The following is an 18,002-nucleotide window of genomic DNA, read 5'->3' as shown; positions in this document are numbered from 1 at the left end:
CTATTTGGAGTTTTGGAGGTCATCACATCTTCTATTTTACAACTCAAATTTACATGTGTGGGAAAAAAAAGTCTTCCAGAAAGACCAAAACATAAAAAGTAGAGATTACTTCACCAAGATCCTAGACACATTAGCATCTATCCGATAATAACCCAAACCCTACAAAACACTTCAAGTTACTTCTAAAAGCCCTGAAGGCTTTATATATAACTAAGTAACACGTGAACCCAAATTATCCCTAAGCTTCTTGCAGGGTTTTTTCTTACCAGCAAGTCTTCAGAGTGGCAGAGAAAACCAGACAGAGAAGTAGAAACAAAAAGTTCTCTGTGATGCAATACAGGTAATGCTTGGTGTCCTAACTTAAACCCAACTGCAAACTAGCTCCTCCTTGGAACATTTTCTTTTTCTTATACAGGAACCATTCCGGGAGAGAAACACCCTGCTTAGTATACGCTCTGTTAAAGGCTTCTGTTAAACAAACACACACACACACACACACACACACACACACACACACACACACACCACACACACACCAGCAAGAAAGATGTGCAAAGCATCCAGATTATACATGGGTATCTGTCTCCTTACACTGCACTCCAGAGACTGAAGCAGAGCACAGAGGCTGTGATGGATATCGCACAGCTTACAAAGAGTAAATGAATGACTTCACTGTAATAGGAAAACAACTGTACATTATACATGCATTTCCCTTCCTCTTAAAATAAACCCCTGCCAGCCACATGGTAAATACACTTCAAACTTGAGTGTATACCCCTCACAAGCCACCTAAGACATGAAATCATACAATATAAGACAAGCTATCTATTCAGCACCCCCAGAACATAATGGAAGCCCAAAACAAAGACGACTATGACCATCAAAAATTATACATTTTACAACACAAGCTCTGTAAGTAGTACGGTCCCTTTTCATTTATACTGTGAAAATTAGTATTGCACTTAAAAATGTAAAATGAAATTGTTTAAAATATCGAATCACTATGTTGTGTAACAAGAACTAACACAGTGATGTAGGGCAATTACACCTCAAAACAAACAAACAAACTCATAGAAAGAGAGACCCAATTTGTGGTTACCAGGGGGGCAGGCTGAAGGAAGGTGGTCAAAAGGTACAAACTTCCAGTTATAAGATAAATCAGTACTAGGGATGGAATGGATAACATGATACATATAATTTACACTGCTGTATGTTATACATGAAAGTTAAGATAATAAATTCTAAGAGTTCCCATCACAAGAAAAAATTTTTTTCTATTTCTTTAATTTTCTATCTAAATGATGATGGATGGTCATTAATTTATTGTGGCAATCATTTTATGATGTATGTAAGTCAAATCATTATGCTGTACACCTTAAACTTATCCAGTGCTGTATGTCGATTCTATCTCAATAAAACTGGAAGTGAAAAATAAAAAATTGTTAATTGTTTTAAAAATGTAAAATAAAATCATATTGTTTAACCTCAAGGAATCATGTCATCATTTCTATCTTTATCGCTGTTAAGGCTTTCAGCATCTTTGAGGGAGTAATGATTTATTACAATACACCATATTTACACAACTGCCTGACAGCATCTCCAATGCTCCTGCATGTTAAGACTCAGCTCTTCGGGCTTCCCTGGTGGCGCAGAGGTTGGGAGTCCGCCTGCCGATGCAGGGAACATGGGTTCGTGCCCCGGTCCGGGAAGATCCCACCTGCCGCGGAGCGGCTGGCCCGTGAGCCATGGTCGCTGAGCCTGCGCGTCCGGAGCCTGTGCTCCGCAACGGGAGAGGCCGCAACAATGAGAGGCCCGCGTGCCACAAAAAAAAAAAAAAAAAGACTCAGCTCTTCTAAGAAGCCTTCCCTCACCCTTTATGGTAGAGCTGATCCTCCATCCATTGCCCTCTCTGCCCACTGTCCCTTGTACACATCTCTCTCCAGATTTACAACTGCCTCCGTTCCAGACCAGGAGCTCCCTGGTCTGGAGCTTCACAAAGCTCACATAGGGGCTTCTCACAGGAAAGGTTCTCCAATGCTTGTGGAATGAAATGAATGAATAAATGGATTGGATTCCCCCCAATCTCTGTAGCTTTTAATTTTTTTCCACCTGCATTATCCTAAATGTTCATGACTCTCAACTCAATGAAATTTCAGACAATTATCCATTTCCCCCCATTTCCTTCTGTTTCCTGACAGAAGATTTATGGTACAGGGTGTTTATGAAAACAGGTTTTAAGAACAAGTGAGAATATTGCTTGATGTTCAGGTTTGCACACATGGCTTTGTAGAGAATGAGTTTGAATAAGGATGAGAAAAGGCCTTTACTCCCGAAATTCATATTCCATAGGAAGAAAAGCACTCAGTGTCATGTCACCCTATCACTACTGACATTCACATCAGACATCATTTTTATCAAGAGCCCCCTTCATCATGACAAAGAAAGGATGCCCCTGGCAAGGGCAGAGGGAGTTCATGAGTTAAATTCCTCATTCCAGAATAAATTATTTAGCACCACTTAAACCCTGAAAGCTCTGAGCCACCTATCTTGCGGTTTATGGCACTCTCCTCTAAGTTTACAATTTCCTGATTGTGAAGCAACAATTTAATTCCATAGTGCAAAATCAATACAACTTAACTTTACTGTTGGAACTCACATTATGTGGCAAACTGAAAGATTTTATTCTTCCACTGACATACGACAATCGTAAAGTTGCCTTTATAAAGAGAAACCATTCCGGAATTTAGGAATGAATTTTTCTGACTGGACTTACTGCACAGCAATGGCCCCATGAGATGAATACGATCCCTGGGGCCTCCTAAGTTCCGCCCACTCAGGCCCAGCTTTGACTTCACTGTCAGGACCTAGATTTTGAACAGGAGATCATCCCGGAAACGCAAGGCGCTATAGTGGTAGTAACAAGAGACAGCCAATAGGTTCCTGAAATAGGTTTTGTCACTAATTTAGGGTTTTTATCAGGAATGTCGATCACCTTTTTCGCTCTAAATTTTATTACTAGTACAACCATGAACAGTAAGGTTTGGTACAGGGGTCAACGTTTCCAGTGTTATTTAACTGAAATGATCTGGGACCAGTCGCTTTTGTTGAGTTGGCAAGATCTGGTGTTGTTTAAAACAGACCAGCGGACGAATCTGTAAGCTGCAACCCACTGGAAAAGGCAAGAAGACGGAAGGATTGATAATATTCAGCCTACGCGAACGCTGCCCATCTGCTCGGTGCGAGGTCCACTGCAGCTGACAGCCTGAGGACCAAGAAGCAGAAGGGCGAGTTGGGCGGGTCTGAACCCTTAGATTCAACAAGCTTCCCGACTGCATTCAACGCACCTGCACGTAACTCGTTTCCTTGCACCTGTTATTAGGAAGGCTTGTTCCTCTTTCAACTGCTCAGAGCAGCCAACAGAAAAAAAAATTTTTTTAAAGCAGCAACCTAGTGCTAGACCAGAAGGGAGCGTTTATCAGCCTATCAGCAGCCCCATTACTCTACTGGCAGTCAGGCTTCCCTCCCGTCCTGCCCTCTGTCCACTGAGCATCCCCAAGGACAAGAGGTTAGATCCAGCAGCAGCCAAGGCTAGGCCTGTGAGGCAGCAAGAGGAAGCCCAGCCTCCCGGCGAAGCGGGAGAGGCTCCGGCGCCTCCTCCTCCCTCGCTGGCTCGCGGTGCCAGTTCGGTCTGCGCCGGACAGGGAAGCCGGGCCTCCAGCCGGCTCAGCATCCTTCCTCTTGCTCCCGCTCTCCCTCCTACGCCCGCGCCCGTAGCACCAACCTTAGGCGTGCGGATGTGCTCCATGGCGAGCCCGCGTCTCCTGGTCCCGGGCGGGCGAGGCCTCACGTACCTGCGCGCGTCTGCAGCGCGGCGGGAGGGACGCGGGGAGGGGGCTTCGCGCCCGGGAGCGGGCGGGTCTCGGGCTTAGCTCCGCCCTCAGGTGCGGCGGCGCCCGCGCAAGGCAGGCGTGCGGGGCCCGGGGCGCCCGCGCGGCCCTAGAGCGCGCGTCTCTGCGCCACTGCCACCTGCACCGCCTGTTGCCGCCCCGCCCCTTGCCTGGCTGCCTGGCTGGGGTCGCGGGAGCCAGAGCCGCTCGCTTCCTCTGAAGAAGGGCAGCCAGCGTAAGACTGTCGGGTTACTGTTCCCCGAGACACAATGGGGGCCTTGCGGTGGGTGTGGCCTCTTGGAGGAGAGATGGGACCAAGCGCTGCTCCACACCGACCATGGGCTTCCTTCCAGAGCGTCCCAGGATAGGTGGGACTTCAGGGTGGGGCAGGAAAAAGGCTGCCACGAACACTCCAGATCCAGTGTGGCCTCTTGGGCCCTGTCTGTATATTTCACCACAGGCGGCAGAGCATTTGGGATGAAGGTGGAAATAGCAACAGTGTTAGCGCCCGAGAAAGTGCTGTTAAGGCAGGCATCTCACATCAACCTGTGACTTTACCGTTGGAAGAGACACTTTCCCTTGCGCAGTACTGGATGCTCATTTGACATCTTCACTTAGCTCTAACTAACTGAACTGGAAGATATAGATAACAAAGCATCCATTATAAAGCATCATTCTTCCATTTATGATATTAAGAGTAGTTGTTGCCACTGTTAGTACTAAGCCATTTGGAAAAGCCAAAGGGAAGAAATGCGCGCCACCCACCCCCGCCTTTTTTTCTTGCAAACCTGTGTGTAAAGGTTTACCATAACTAATTATTTCATAAAACTGTTCGTAGTTCTTAGAATAATATCTATCCAATTTTTTCCTAGCTCTTACTCATCTCTCTTTTACCTGGATTGTAAATTCTTTGGCTGTAGACATTGGTTTTTTTTTTCTCTCTTTTTGTCCAGTCCATGGTAGGCACATTGCAACCTTCCAAATAAATGTTTATTTAATTAATACAGTATTGCATTTTTTAAATTTCCAGGTCCCCTTCACATATCTTTTATCATTTCATCCTCCTTCCACTCTGGGAGGCAATTAGGACAAGTTCAGTAAACTGATGTTTGCATATGGCAAAACTGACCCAGAGTATAATTTCTTGTTACTAAAAAACACCAGGAATAGCGTCAGGAGCACTCTGGTTCCAATTCAGCCTCTGACCTCATTCCACTTATTAGGATAAGTTAACATAGAATAAGCTAGAAATAAAATAACAGTAGGGAAAGAAATCTCTATAAGTAAACATTTGGGTTTGATCTAACAGTTCTCTGAGGAATCCTCCTTGACTTGACCCCCAGCCCCGATCGCTATCCAGCTTATTAGATCACAAGCTGTGTTGACCCCAGACAGCCACTCTGCTCTTTCTCACTTTCTCTGCACTGCCTCATGCCCCCATGCTTCACTGCTTCTCTGAACCACCACCCAGTGGGGCAGAAGAGATTGAACAAAGCAGCAAGAGCTGGTGGGCAGTGGAGTGACAGAAGCTAGAATACACGTGATCCTAAGTAGGGCAGAAAGTGAAACCAGCCATTCACTTAGTTAAGAATCACTGATATTAATTTACTGACGGTCATGCACAAGGTACCATGGCAGATGCTGGGAAATGGAAGGGAGACCCAGAGGAGGAGGATACCAAGTTCCATAACAGTGATATGGATAACACCAAGGAAGTGAAAAGTAGACCAGTAAGATGGCAACAGAGCATGTGGAAATGCCAAAAGTAGCCTCAAGGAGATTGACCTGCTTCCTACATTTTCCATGTTAATTATATGGAAAATAATAGGTGAACTCGGGATCATATACCTAATGCCTAAAGTTTGCTACTGTTGCATTTGTTATGAACCAAGGGTCATGTGGATAAATGTTGCACCTCTGAGTGTTCACAGAGCAGAAATCTCTCCATCTGGCACCAGAACCAAGAAGTAAGAAGGGTAGAAAAAAATGTATTCTTCTAACACTACAAAATTTGCAGAGGGATCCACATCCAGATTTATACTGCATCAATTTACTTTTTACACTACAGAGTCACTTTGCCCAGTGGGTTGGAAGATGGCTATTTGTTTTTTAAGCTAGCATTTGTGAATCCTGGATGGAAAATTCAACAAAACTATTTTCACCATCAAGCAAAACATCAGACAATAAGGTTAAGACCTAGTTACCTGCATATTCGTCAAACTACTTCTTCCCTTGACAGCACACAATATATAGCCCTCATTTTATCTTTAGTGCTCATGCTTCAGTGCTTTTCTACCTCTGTGAAAACGGTAGATATTTAATTCTCCTTTCCCTCACGGGCACACAGGAGACTATGCTTCCCCACTCTATTACTGTTGGGTGGGACCGTGGACCAGGGCTGTGGAAAGTGACCTGTGTCATTTTGAAGCCAAAGTTCTGCAAAACCTCTGTGGCCCTCCAGCTTTCTCTTCCCTTGTCTTGTTCTTTGGAGATCTTATCTTGAAATTATAGAGAAAATAATGATGATAAATTCACTCTGAGTATATAACGTGACTGTGGCCACAAACTATTCAGCATTAGATTGACATGAAGAGAAAAACAGGCTGTTTCTCCGAGTCATTACTTGGAAGGGAGCTACTCTGAAGTGTCACAGCAGATTCTTTTGAGTGAAAAGAACAGCTTTTTGTAGCGGTGGTCGTTGCAGGATCCACTGAGATTTGGAGGTTAAGTTTTGTACCTACCCTCGCCTATGCTGACATTCTAAAGAAGGGACTCTGAGAGTCAAAATAATATACCTCCTGTGTCTCTGATCTTTTCTCAAGGTGGTTGATAATGTCATTAAAGAGGTCTGATGACACGTCATCTGCCAAGACCTCAACTTTATTGTGTGTTACCAAACTTCTTCTGCAGAACCTCTCCTTAAGAAATTTTTATCACACGGATAGTCTAGTTGCAAATAATATTACTATAGGAATTTTTATATCCAAACTTGATATTCACAGGGAACTTCCCCAAATGCTGTGATCTTCAGTGGCGTGAGGAGATGTGGATGCTTATCAAACACTTGCAAGACTTTTTCTAGAATTCTTACATTTCTCCTGAGGCAACTAAAACTTCTGATTTGGAGTGAAGCCAAGAACTCTTTCCTCAGGAGGGTAGTATTGCTAATGATTACAAACTCAGTAAAATCCTATTCAGCACTGCTAACCCTCAGCGGTCCATGAGGATATGAGTGGAGGAGGGCACCCATCTCTATACAAACCGAGCCTCAGCTAGAAGCAGGCTAGCTACCCAATAGGATAGGGTTAGAGCTGCATTTGGGGTTCTGCCTAGAAAAAATAACATCCTCACCTCCAGGATTTTTATAAAGCCAATGATGCCAAATACCAATGTCTTCTTTGGCCTCGCCCTATGCCAGACATAGAGAATAAGCACTCTGTGGATTGCAGGCAGCTCTGCCCTTTTTCTAGAAACCAAAGGGGACACTCTGGACCAGCATAAAAGGAGCTCTTACTCTATGAACAGGCAAGGTTTTAAAACAGACTCGCATATTTTGTTCTCCCTCCAAGAAGGCACATCACTCAGACACAAGTCTGTATCCTCAGAGCACTTCCTGTTTATTCCCTTCCCACTGCTGTCCCTTCAACCATCATTTTGATGCAGACAATTCCCATGTCAATATTTCTAATCCTAAATTCTCTCCATACCTCACATATGATATTTCCATCCACCTGTTGAGTACCTCCACATGGATGTCCCATTAATGTCACAAACTAGGTATAACAGACAGGCCTATATTCAAGTCACAGCTGCAGCATGGGCTAGCTGTGTGACCTTGAACAAGTTTTTGACCCCTCTCAGCCTCAGGTTTCTTACCTGTAAAAGGGAGATAATGATAATATCTGTATTACTTTCTTTTTCTCAAGCTGAGGAGTAGATATCTATATATAGAGAGAGAGATATCTATCTATATGTATATGGATGTTTATTACATTATTTCCTGTTTATTTGTATATGCCTGAGATAGTCCAAAATAAAAAATAAAATTGATAGCAAAAAATGGGGCATAATTACACCTCCTTCTTGGGATGGATGTGACAATTCAGTGAGATCGAGCATATATTTTGTGACTAATATTTATTGAGTGTTCTCTGTGAGCCAAGCACCGAGGATAAAGTGTGAACCAAAGCAATCACAGTCCTGCCCTCAAGGTGCTTCTGTCTAATAATATCAGCTACTATTATTATTATCATTATCTTCTACCTGATACCAAACCTCCTGTTGACGTCATTATTTCTTTTGTTAATCTCAATCACTCAAGTTCAGAGCCTTTGAGTTGTTTCTGGCTCATGTCCCTCACTGGCCCCCATACCCAGACAGATGCGGATTCCTCAACCACATCTTTTCCTCAGCTGATCCTTCCCCTTCCTTTCTCACTGCCATTGCTCTAAGATCCTCATTGCTTCTTCCTGGCTGGAATATTAGCCTCTTCTGCCAGATCAATCCTCATGAAAAGCAACTCTCATCATCGCTCTCCATCTTAAACACTTTCAGGTGGTTTACACTTGCCTTTTAATTAAGTACCATCTCCTTATTCTGTCATTTAAGGCCCAGTCACATCCTACCTTTCTCTTTCTCTTTTACAAACTCAGCAAAGTTAAGTCACTGGCACTTAGTAGGTGCTCAATAAATATTTTTTGAATGTATCACTTAGTCAACCAATCACTTTCTATATCCTGCATTTACTTACCTTTATGTCTTTGTTCATACTATTCCTGTGTATCAAATCCCCTAGGTTCATTTCAAGATTCACTTCAACATTCCCTCCAAATGCAGTTCTTCCAAAATAACTCTTGTCTGTTCATTCCAATAAGCAGAGATCGTCATAAGCAGTTTATTTTCATCTGGAAGTGTAATTTTATGCATCTCTGTCACAACTTATCCACAGGGGACCTTAATCAGTCCCCTGTTCCAAGAATCACGCTGGGTCACTACACTGACAATGTCATGCTGGTCGGATGGAATGAACAGAAAGTTGCAGGGGTCCAAGATGCCCAAGAAAAACACACATGTGTCAGAGGATGGGAGATACATTCTGGGGAAATTCAGGGTCCTGCCATCTCAGTGAAGTTTCTAGGATCTGCAGTGGTGAAATAGCTTCTCCAGCATGAAAGGCAAGTTGCTTTGCTTTGCGGCCCTCTAGCCTATTACAGAGTTGGCCATCAGGCCCACCAGCTCTGACTGGGGCCTTGGGTAAGAAAAGGGTCTCTAGCTGATTTGAGTTGTGGTGGAAACAGATCTATGACAGTGGCTTTTTGACCCCAGCAGATCCATATACGAGGAGGTGATAAACATTAAATGAGGTCATAAGGGTAGGGCTCTAGTCCAATAGAACTGGTGCCATTATAAGAAGCGGAAGAGATCTCTCTCTCTCTCTCTCTCTCTCTCCCTCTCTATCATATGAGGATACAGCAAGAAAGCAGTCATCTGCAAGCCAGGAAGGAGAGCGCTCACCAAAAACTTGGGGGACCTTGATCTTGGACTCCCCAGCCTCCAGAACTATGAAAAATAAATTTCTGTTGTTCAAGCCACTCAGTCTGTAGTATTTTGTTATGGCAACTCAAGCTGATGAATACAAATACATAGAGTGGTTTGCACTGATCCCAACTTGACACAGATATTTAGAACAACATAATTTATGAAGTGTAAATATTTCAGGCTTCAGAAACTTAGGAATATAAAGGCAATCACGTGAATATTAATACCTAAAATCTCAACAGCCCTAAGCCTCCATCTTCATTATATAGAGTCCTCTTCTTCCTAATACTTGCAGAGGAACCAATGTGTATGCACAGCCAGTCCTGGTGGCTCCCTGCTGCACTGCTAGCCAGGGCAGGATCCTGCTGCAGCAGACGCAGTGAGAGGCAAAAGATGCTGCTGCTCTTGCTGCTGGGAATCTGCTGTTCTCGATGCCAGGGAAGCTGTCATGCTGCCTCTATCTTCTGATTCAAAAATCAAACTTGCACTCAGTTTGGAGGATTTCTCACATCAAAGATGTTCAGTATTCCAGAGTATAAGAGTTTTTTCCTTTTCCCACCATTGTTCCACTCTGGGTCTTCGACAGCTTCATTCAGTGCCAATACTCAACTGAGACTTCGTCCTCTTGTAGTCCGTCACTGCCATTGTCAACACTGCTACTCTGTGGTCATCGACACCTGCACTGCTGAAAACAGGCTCTTCTCAAAGTTTGTGAGATTGTGAAGCCGCTATCGCACTCCAGCGCGGGACTTCTGCCCACGGCAGATATTCTTGTGAAATGAAAGGTAAGACCTTCTTATGAAGCTCATTTAGGGTTTGTCCAAAGCAGAGCTCCTGGGTTGCCAAGTGTCAGAGTTCACAATCTGTCAATACGTGGACATTGCCGTTTTCCACCAGGCGCCGAAATGGAATGTTTCTGAGATCAGTCAGAACCTTGGACGCAGAACCACCACACTCCCTTTCCGACATCAAGCCCTGATGCTAGGACGTACCTTTTATTTTGATCCCGTTTTCAGTCGTGATGAATTTCTCTCTCTTTGGATGGAGTTAGGTTTTGTGGGGCAGGTTGATATCATCACAGGCTCCCTAATTCTTCAGATTTTCGCAAATATCTGTGCAGCATTCAAGTTTTTGTAAATTCAGGATGTTCTTCAGCTCCCGTGAAAATAACAGTATTCCAACGGATCCCTAGGGGACAGGATTCTGCCTAATCCAACAATCTGGATGCATCTGAGCTCTAGCTCCAGTCCACCCAAGACTCCCTGTCACGTTTTGGTTGGTGAAACATTAGAAGCAATAAATATCAAAAATAAATAGAATTTTGGACTTCCCTGGTGGTGCAGTGGTTAAGAATCCACCTGCCAGTGGAGGAGGCACAGGTTCAAGCCCTGGCCCGGGAAGATACCACATGCCACGGAGCAACTAAGCCAGCACACCACACTACTGAGCCCCTGTGCCACAACTACTGAAGCCCGTGCCCCTAGAGCCGGTGCTCCACGACAAGAGAAGCCACCACACTGAGAAGCCCGTGCACCGCAACAAAGAGTAGCCCCCGCTCGCTGCAACTAGAGAAAGCCTGCGCGCAGCAACAAAGACCCAATGCAGCCAAAAATAAATTAATTAATTAACTTTTAAAATAAATAGAATTTTAAAATAAAATGTGGCGTGGCTATATGTGAAATACTGTATGAGCTTGAAAGTTTTTTTCCCAAAGGATATTTAATGACATAGAAAGATGCTCATAACAAAATTTTAAGCCAAAAAGCCAGATACTAAACTGTATATACAGTGTGACCTGAGTTGTGTTTCAAAATGTGTATGTGTATATGTGAAAGTAAAGAGAGAAAAAATAGAAGAAAAAAACACAGGCATAACAATTACATCTGGGTGTAGATTTGTGGTGATTATAATTTTGTTTTTTTATATTTTACAAATATTTACATTGCACATTTTAATAATTACAAAGAATGCATACTTTAAAAAGGTAATTTCAAATAGAAACAAGTAATAATAATCACATCATAGTGTCAAGAGTCAAAGCAAATATTTTTGTGGAGAAAAAATTTATTTTGTTTTTTTAAAAAGACTACTGAAGAGTTGAGAGAATTTTAAGTGTATACTTCCTAAAATTTCAGGTCAAAAATAATCTTTCTGAAAAGTAATCATTTTTCAAGGATAAAATCCGGATTATTTTCCATAAGGAAACAATAAAAACAATATCCCAAGTGTGTAACAATAGCTGGAAAAAGAAAAGAGGAGGGTGCTCCCTCCTGACTTGTAAGGATTTTAGCAATGCTGTTTTTACAACCAAAAAAAAAGCCCCAAAGATTTTTCTATGAAGTACAATCAAGCTTGGAGGAATGTTCTGTGCTTAAAAGCCAATGTTCTATAAAAAAATTACTTAACTGACTTTAACTTTTAGTAAAAAATCTGAGATGTATCTTTGGTGTTTGGGTCACGCGTAATTAATAAAACTTTATCTTAATCCCCTTCTTTTTAAAATGTAGATGCAGATGCTAAGTATTGGCAAAATACACATGAACATAAATCTCATAGCCAGGACAATTTGAGACGCTTAATAAACAGATGTAAAAGTTGTTCTTGGGTTACATTAGGGTTTCTTGTGGAGATAATGAGTAATTTTGAATGCTGGCTCTGCAAGGGAATTTTTCCATCTCTTCTTTGGCAGAGAGGATATTTTTGTAAACAAAATCAGTGAACAAGGTTTGTGCAAGATGGTGAACTAAACACGGATTTGATCTGGCTCTAACTTGCTGAGAACCACCTATGTTTGCATTTGGATTTGGCAGATGTGATTGACTGTCTTGCCACGGCAAAGACAAGCCTAAAGAGCTTGAACACGGCACAAGATAGGAACCCCATCATCTGAAGGTAGAACAGGTCACATTTATTTTCAGTGTTTTGTTCTTGATCATTTGGTCATTTTTCAGGGAGTCTGCATGAATAATCGCCAACTTAGGAATGAATCATAGTCCAAGGGTCGCATTGTAAGAAGGTTGTTTGGTTCTCAGATTTCACAAACGATGACAATTTCTGGGCCATTCCTCAGAAGGGTCTGCAAACAATGGTACTAGTCGTCCTGTTACTTCCACTGTACTGAATTCCCACGTATGACTTTACATCAAAACGCATAAGGAACATTGCATTTTAGGAATAGACCTCCTCCCTCCACCTTAGAAGCAGGAGGGGCCACTTCCACAAGCCCCAGAGCAGCCTTAAGTGATGGGGTGCCAATGGAAGTGACTTCTCTTGAAGAGCAATATCTCAACTCTTTCCTCTTTACATTATTAGGTTAGAAAGCACCTGGAAGTCATAAAGCTCTTTAGGTTCTGTGGTCTTTGCAGACTATGAAACGGTATTCCACCAGGATAGATAGAGGATTACATATATATAACTCTATGTGTGACTATTTTTGCAGTCATATATAGAATATCTCAACCACGATAATGTGTCAATAAAAGATCTGCTTTGTAGAATGCTCCCAAATTTTATGGTCATATTTGTTAGCAATTTGTTCATTCATTTTGGTCTTGGGAATAGCAAACACAAAAGATTTTAAGAACATTTATAGAAGAAAAAATTTAAAGAGATAATTCCTTTTCCTGAAAATTGAGAAAGATTGATCTTATTCTATTTTAACTGATGGCATCCTGGTCCAACTTTTGAAAGCGCTGTTTAAACTCTAAAAGTCTGAATTAAAGAACAAAGGAGAGTTGAGAGAGGTAGGGACTGACACAACAATGATTTCCCATGACCTTATATTAATGACCACCTTTGTATGCCCAGGATCCCTGAAAACCAAAGCAGGACACAGACTCACAATTGACTAAACAATAGAGCTTCCCTGACTAGAAAGTTTTAAAAATCACAAAATTCCCTAATAGTGGTGTAAATGGATTATCATTCATCTCTTTTCAGGATACATAACGCATATGCTAAACACCAAAAAGCAGGACAAGTACATAGAGACAAAAAAAATTTTTTAAGTAATTTCTTATCTCAATTCTAGTTTGCTCGAGTTACTTGAAGTGGCATCAGCATGGAACAAAAGCAATTTCTTTTATTCTTAGGAAGAGAAGCTTACTAGGAAAAAACCGCATAGGATTGAACAAGAGAATGTGACGATGTTCGTTGACTCTACTAAAGTATTTATTGTGTGAAAACTGAACACCTGACTTCTTTGTGCTTTGAAGGAGGAAACAGCTGGCAGAAGGTCTGGGAACTTCCCTAGGCCTTCGGATCTCTGGAGTGTCTCCAATCTAATTTCCAATGTTTAATTTTAAAGATTTTCCATTTCTACCATTAGTGCCCTTCAACTGTCAGTCCTGAGCTTCAACAACCTATTTCTAGCATTTTGTACATTTTATTTCTTTACATTTTCACTCACTATTTAATACATACTTGATAGGCTTAACTTCAAAAGTCCATGTTTCTAACTCAGCTAAACACCTGACCATGACTAATTACTTACATCTGCTGCAATTGTCATATCACTAGTATTATTTTTCTACTACTAATTATTTAAAATAATGGCAAAATGTATTAAATATTCAAATAATTGTACAAACTCTCCTGGACAAACCAAGAAAACAACGTAGTTTAAAATACTATGCCGGGCTTCCCTGGTGGTGCAGTGGTTGAGAGTCCGCCTGCCGATGCAGGGGACACGGGTTCGTGCCCCAGTCCGGGAGGATCCCACATGACGCGGAGTGGCTGGGCCCGTGAGCCATGGCCGCTGAGCCTGCGCGTCCGGAGCCTGTGCTCCGCAACGGGAGAGGCCACAACAGGGAGAGGCCTGCGTACCACAAAAAATAATAATAATAATAAAAGTAAAATAAAATACTATGCCAACTGGCCAGCAGGGTCAGCATGAGACACCTCTAAGTGTGTGTTCATCACTCATTAAGGAAACGTTGACAATCTGCAACTTGGGGTCATCATTATGGAATATACAAAAGCGCAGGTTGTTTAAAGTCATGTAGGTTATTTGTAAGTCAAGGTATTCTCTTCACTCCTTCACCTCATCCTTTAAGTAACAAAGTATAATTCTATTTTCTGAAAAAATTTTAATATCAAACTTTTCATACTATGGAGAGTGAATAATACCTCAATATAAATTTATCTCTATAAATAGAAGATAGAAAAATATATGTACACACACACACACACGCACGCACACACGTGTTCTCTGCACCAAAAGAGAGCTCACTTCCAATTGTAGAGAAGTGCATTTGGTGCCACTGAGATTATTAATACTTTCCTCAAATTGTTTCTCCTACAACATAATGGGAGGCACTACCCAAGAAAATCACTTCATTTTAATCTTTTTGAGCTTAAAAGAGAAAGAATTTTCAGTTAGCATAGAAAACTCTAAAACCAATTATACGCACCGCTAGTGTTTTGTATTGTTTGATTATTTTTGCTTAATTTGATTTTGCTTTCTTTTACCTTCTTGAGAGGCATGATAATGGGGTGCTTAAGAGCATGGGCCCCTAGGGCCAGCCCTCCTGGGCTTGAATTCAGGCTCTCCACTTACCAGGGGCATAAGCACTTCCTATGCTTAACCTCTCTGTGCCTCAGTTTGCTCACCTGTAAAATGGGAATTAATGACTGGGTTGTTGTAAGGAATCAGGGAGTGGTGAATTCAAAGCAATTGGAGCAGTGCCTCTCACCTTACGCCCTCGAAAACCCCTCTTCTTGGGCCCAGCTCCTCTTCCACTTCATTTCTCTTTTTTAACTCAAAATAGGCAGAAGGGAAAATACAGCATTTCTCACTAATGGGCACTATAGGGGTATTTGGAGTGGGACAATTAATTCATGATGCAAGACTGACCCACAGAGCGTCTGTTGTCCTTGATCCCTGAGCACCAAATGCCCGCGGAACGTCCAGTCGTTGTGACATCCAAACACAGTGCCCCTCCCCAGCAATATTTACAAATGCCTCTTCGTTCCAAATGCCCACCTGGGTTAAGAACCACAGTAGATACTTACCAGTTACTTTCACAGATGTCAGCTGAAGTTTAAGGGGAAAATATGGAAAGGATGGTAGATGAAACTGACAATGGTAACATTAACAACTACAATTTGTTGAGTCCTTATTATGCGCTAAAGCTTATAACAGATCCATAAGGAGAGGAAGGAATGAAGATTTAATCATTAAATAACTAATCTGTGTCACAGACGTGTCAAGGTGATATCAGAATTTGAATTCATGGTTCTCTTACCCCACATCTTGTGCTCTTGTTCAACAGCTAGATAGCTTACAGCTTTAAGTCAACTAAGTCAGCTGACCCTCAGAGAGCGCCATAAGTTTGACCAAAGACCAGATTTTATGCAACGTTAACACACTCATCTTTACGTCTATACGGTAGACCTTGAACAGAGATGGTTTTGCTCATCTTGAGCCCTGGACTCTTGACTTTAATGATCAGGTAGAGTTCAAACAGTTTGTAGATAGATATAGATAACAATACCTGTAAGAATTCCTATGGAATCCACAAAAAGTGTATCAAGACTAATTGAATTCTCAGTCTGTAAAGTAAAAAGAATATAAGCCAGAAGTCTCTGGGTCTTCCTAGCCTGTGGATGCGACTTCCATGGGCTCACTGTCTCCATTTGCCCACATTCCTGTCTCCAGAAATGTTACCCCCAGGCATGTCTAGACATTCCTAGACATGTCTAGACATTCCTAGAGGCTTACTGGATACACCCAGGAACACCTGTTCTCCTCAAGCTCCACTCCTGCTTCTGTCTTATGAAAACCCCACCTGGCGGATACGTCCTCATCACCACTGCTACCGTCAATGAGAAGGTTACCGTCAATGAGAAGGTTAACGTCATGCCAAGGGGGTTGTTTCCTGGCACTTCCAGGCTGACCATTTTGAAGGGCGGGAACCATGCTGGGTTTCTCACAGAGGTGGGCAGGATGCCTCTCTCCCCAGCTCTGGGTCACATTTTTCTGAATTGCAAAGCAGCTCTGTTTGAGTCCAGAGTCCACAGAATTTCTCATGAACTCCTTTAATTAGTGGCTCACCCATCTTTCCACTGGTGCTCAAACCTGTGTGATGAAACAATGTGTCAGTCATGATTTCCACCGTCCTTGCCTCTAGAGAAAACAAAAGCAAATGCCCTTATTTTGGTGGTTAACTTTATGTGTCAGCTTGACCAGGCTAAGTTGCCCAGTTGTGAGGTCAAACACGAGCCTACTTGTTGCTGTGAAGGCAATTTTTTTTTTTAGCTGTGGTTAACAGTAGACTTTGAGTAAAGCAGATTACTCTCTGTAATATGGGTGGATCCATCCAATTAATTGAAAGCCTTCAGAGGAAAGACTGAGGTCCCTAAAGAGGAAGGAATTCTGCATCCAGGCTGTCTTTGAACTCAAGACTGCAACGACTCCTGCTGGAATTTACAGCCTGCTGGCCTGCCCTGCAGATTTTGGACTTCTAGCCCCCATGATCACATGAGCCAATTCCTCAAAATAAATCAATCCATATCTAGATCTAAAAATAGAGAGAAGATAGATATAGATATGAAAGATACATAGAATACATATAGGATCATAGAATGTCCTAACAGGATAATAGGATAGAGGATAATAGAATATATATATAGGATATCAGGATGATAAAATAAATATATAATTATAGATAGCCTATGATGTCTTCTATATATTTTCTGTATATATCTCCTATTGATTCTGTTTCTCTGAAGAACCATGACTAATACACTTAGCAGCTTACAGACAACCAAAAAGTACTTGATCATAGCAACTTAAACAGATGCTCAGAGAGACAGCACCTGCTTGCAAGGTCAGCAAACCAGCATGGATCGATGACCATGCTAAGGTCCTCTGGAACACTATTTTATGTGGTAGGTAATGATTTGTAGGAGATACAAGGTGGGTTAGGGTATTAGTCTCGGTTTCTCTCACCTAGGACTCTAAACAAGCTAAGGGGATACCCACTGCTTTGACCTTGCACCGTGTTGTTCTTTCCCCACCCAACTGGCACAGGGGTATCTGCTTCTTCAAGAACATTCCTACCACCACGATTTCTAATTCCACCACAACTGTAATTAGCTGACCTTTGCTGACGGTTTCCTCTTTCACCCAGATGTCAGCTGGGACATACTCACTCTCTGAGATGAAATTAGCTTAAACCCACAGTCCAGGCCCCATGAAATCCACATTTCTGCAGAGTTTTACATGAGGGGGAAAGTCAACACAGGTTCTAGGGTCCTGTTGCCTCTCTTCCATGGTTTGTCATCTTAGACTTACAACTCAGTTTTTCCTGTATTTCTACATAAAACAACTCAAACCAAATATTTGAGAATATGTAGATAATACTGAAGATATATATTTTTTAATTTTTAGGATTGCTTATGTCACATCACCCAGCACAGTACTACCAATCTGAAAACACCTATTACTGTAGTGAATATTATTTGAAATACGAATTGAAGTTCCCTTTCCTTACATTTCCTTTTACCATTATCTTTCTTCCGACTACTCAGGCAGCTCTAATATCTTTTATGTGCTCTTAAGAGGAGGTCAGATAA

The 18,002-nt window shown here is 42.0% G+C and overlaps 1 protein-coding gene across 1 annotated transcript in view; it reads right to left on the bottom strand.

Moving 5' to 3' along the window:
• Positions 1-3,805, bottom strand: part of MTMR7 (myotubularin related protein 7) — a 93,900-nt gene extending 90,095 nt beyond the window's left edge. Inside the window, exons 1-2 of the mRNA XM_089903547.1 lie at positions 3,500-3,805; positions 3,215-3,262 (exon numbers count right to left, since the gene is read on the bottom strand). Of these exons, the coding sequence (XP_089759673.1) occupies positions 3,215-3,262; positions 3,500-3,805 (354 nt within the window). The remainder of the gene's footprint in view (positions 1-3,214; positions 3,263-3,499) is intronic.
• Between the last annotated feature and the right edge of the window lie 14,197 nt (positions 3,806-18,002).

This window comes from Delphinapterus leucas, chromosome 21 (assembly GCF_059928025.1).
Source record: "Delphinapterus leucas isolate spDelLeu-1000000601 "Yukka" chromosome 21, BTC_Dleu_Yukka2, whole genome shotgun sequence".
Classification (NCBI taxonomy): Eukaryota; Metazoa; Chordata; class Mammalia; order Artiodactyla; family Monodontidae; genus Delphinapterus; species Delphinapterus leucas.
Note: the sequence above shows the minus strand (reverse complement) of the source record. Positions and strands in the feature narration are given on the sequence as shown.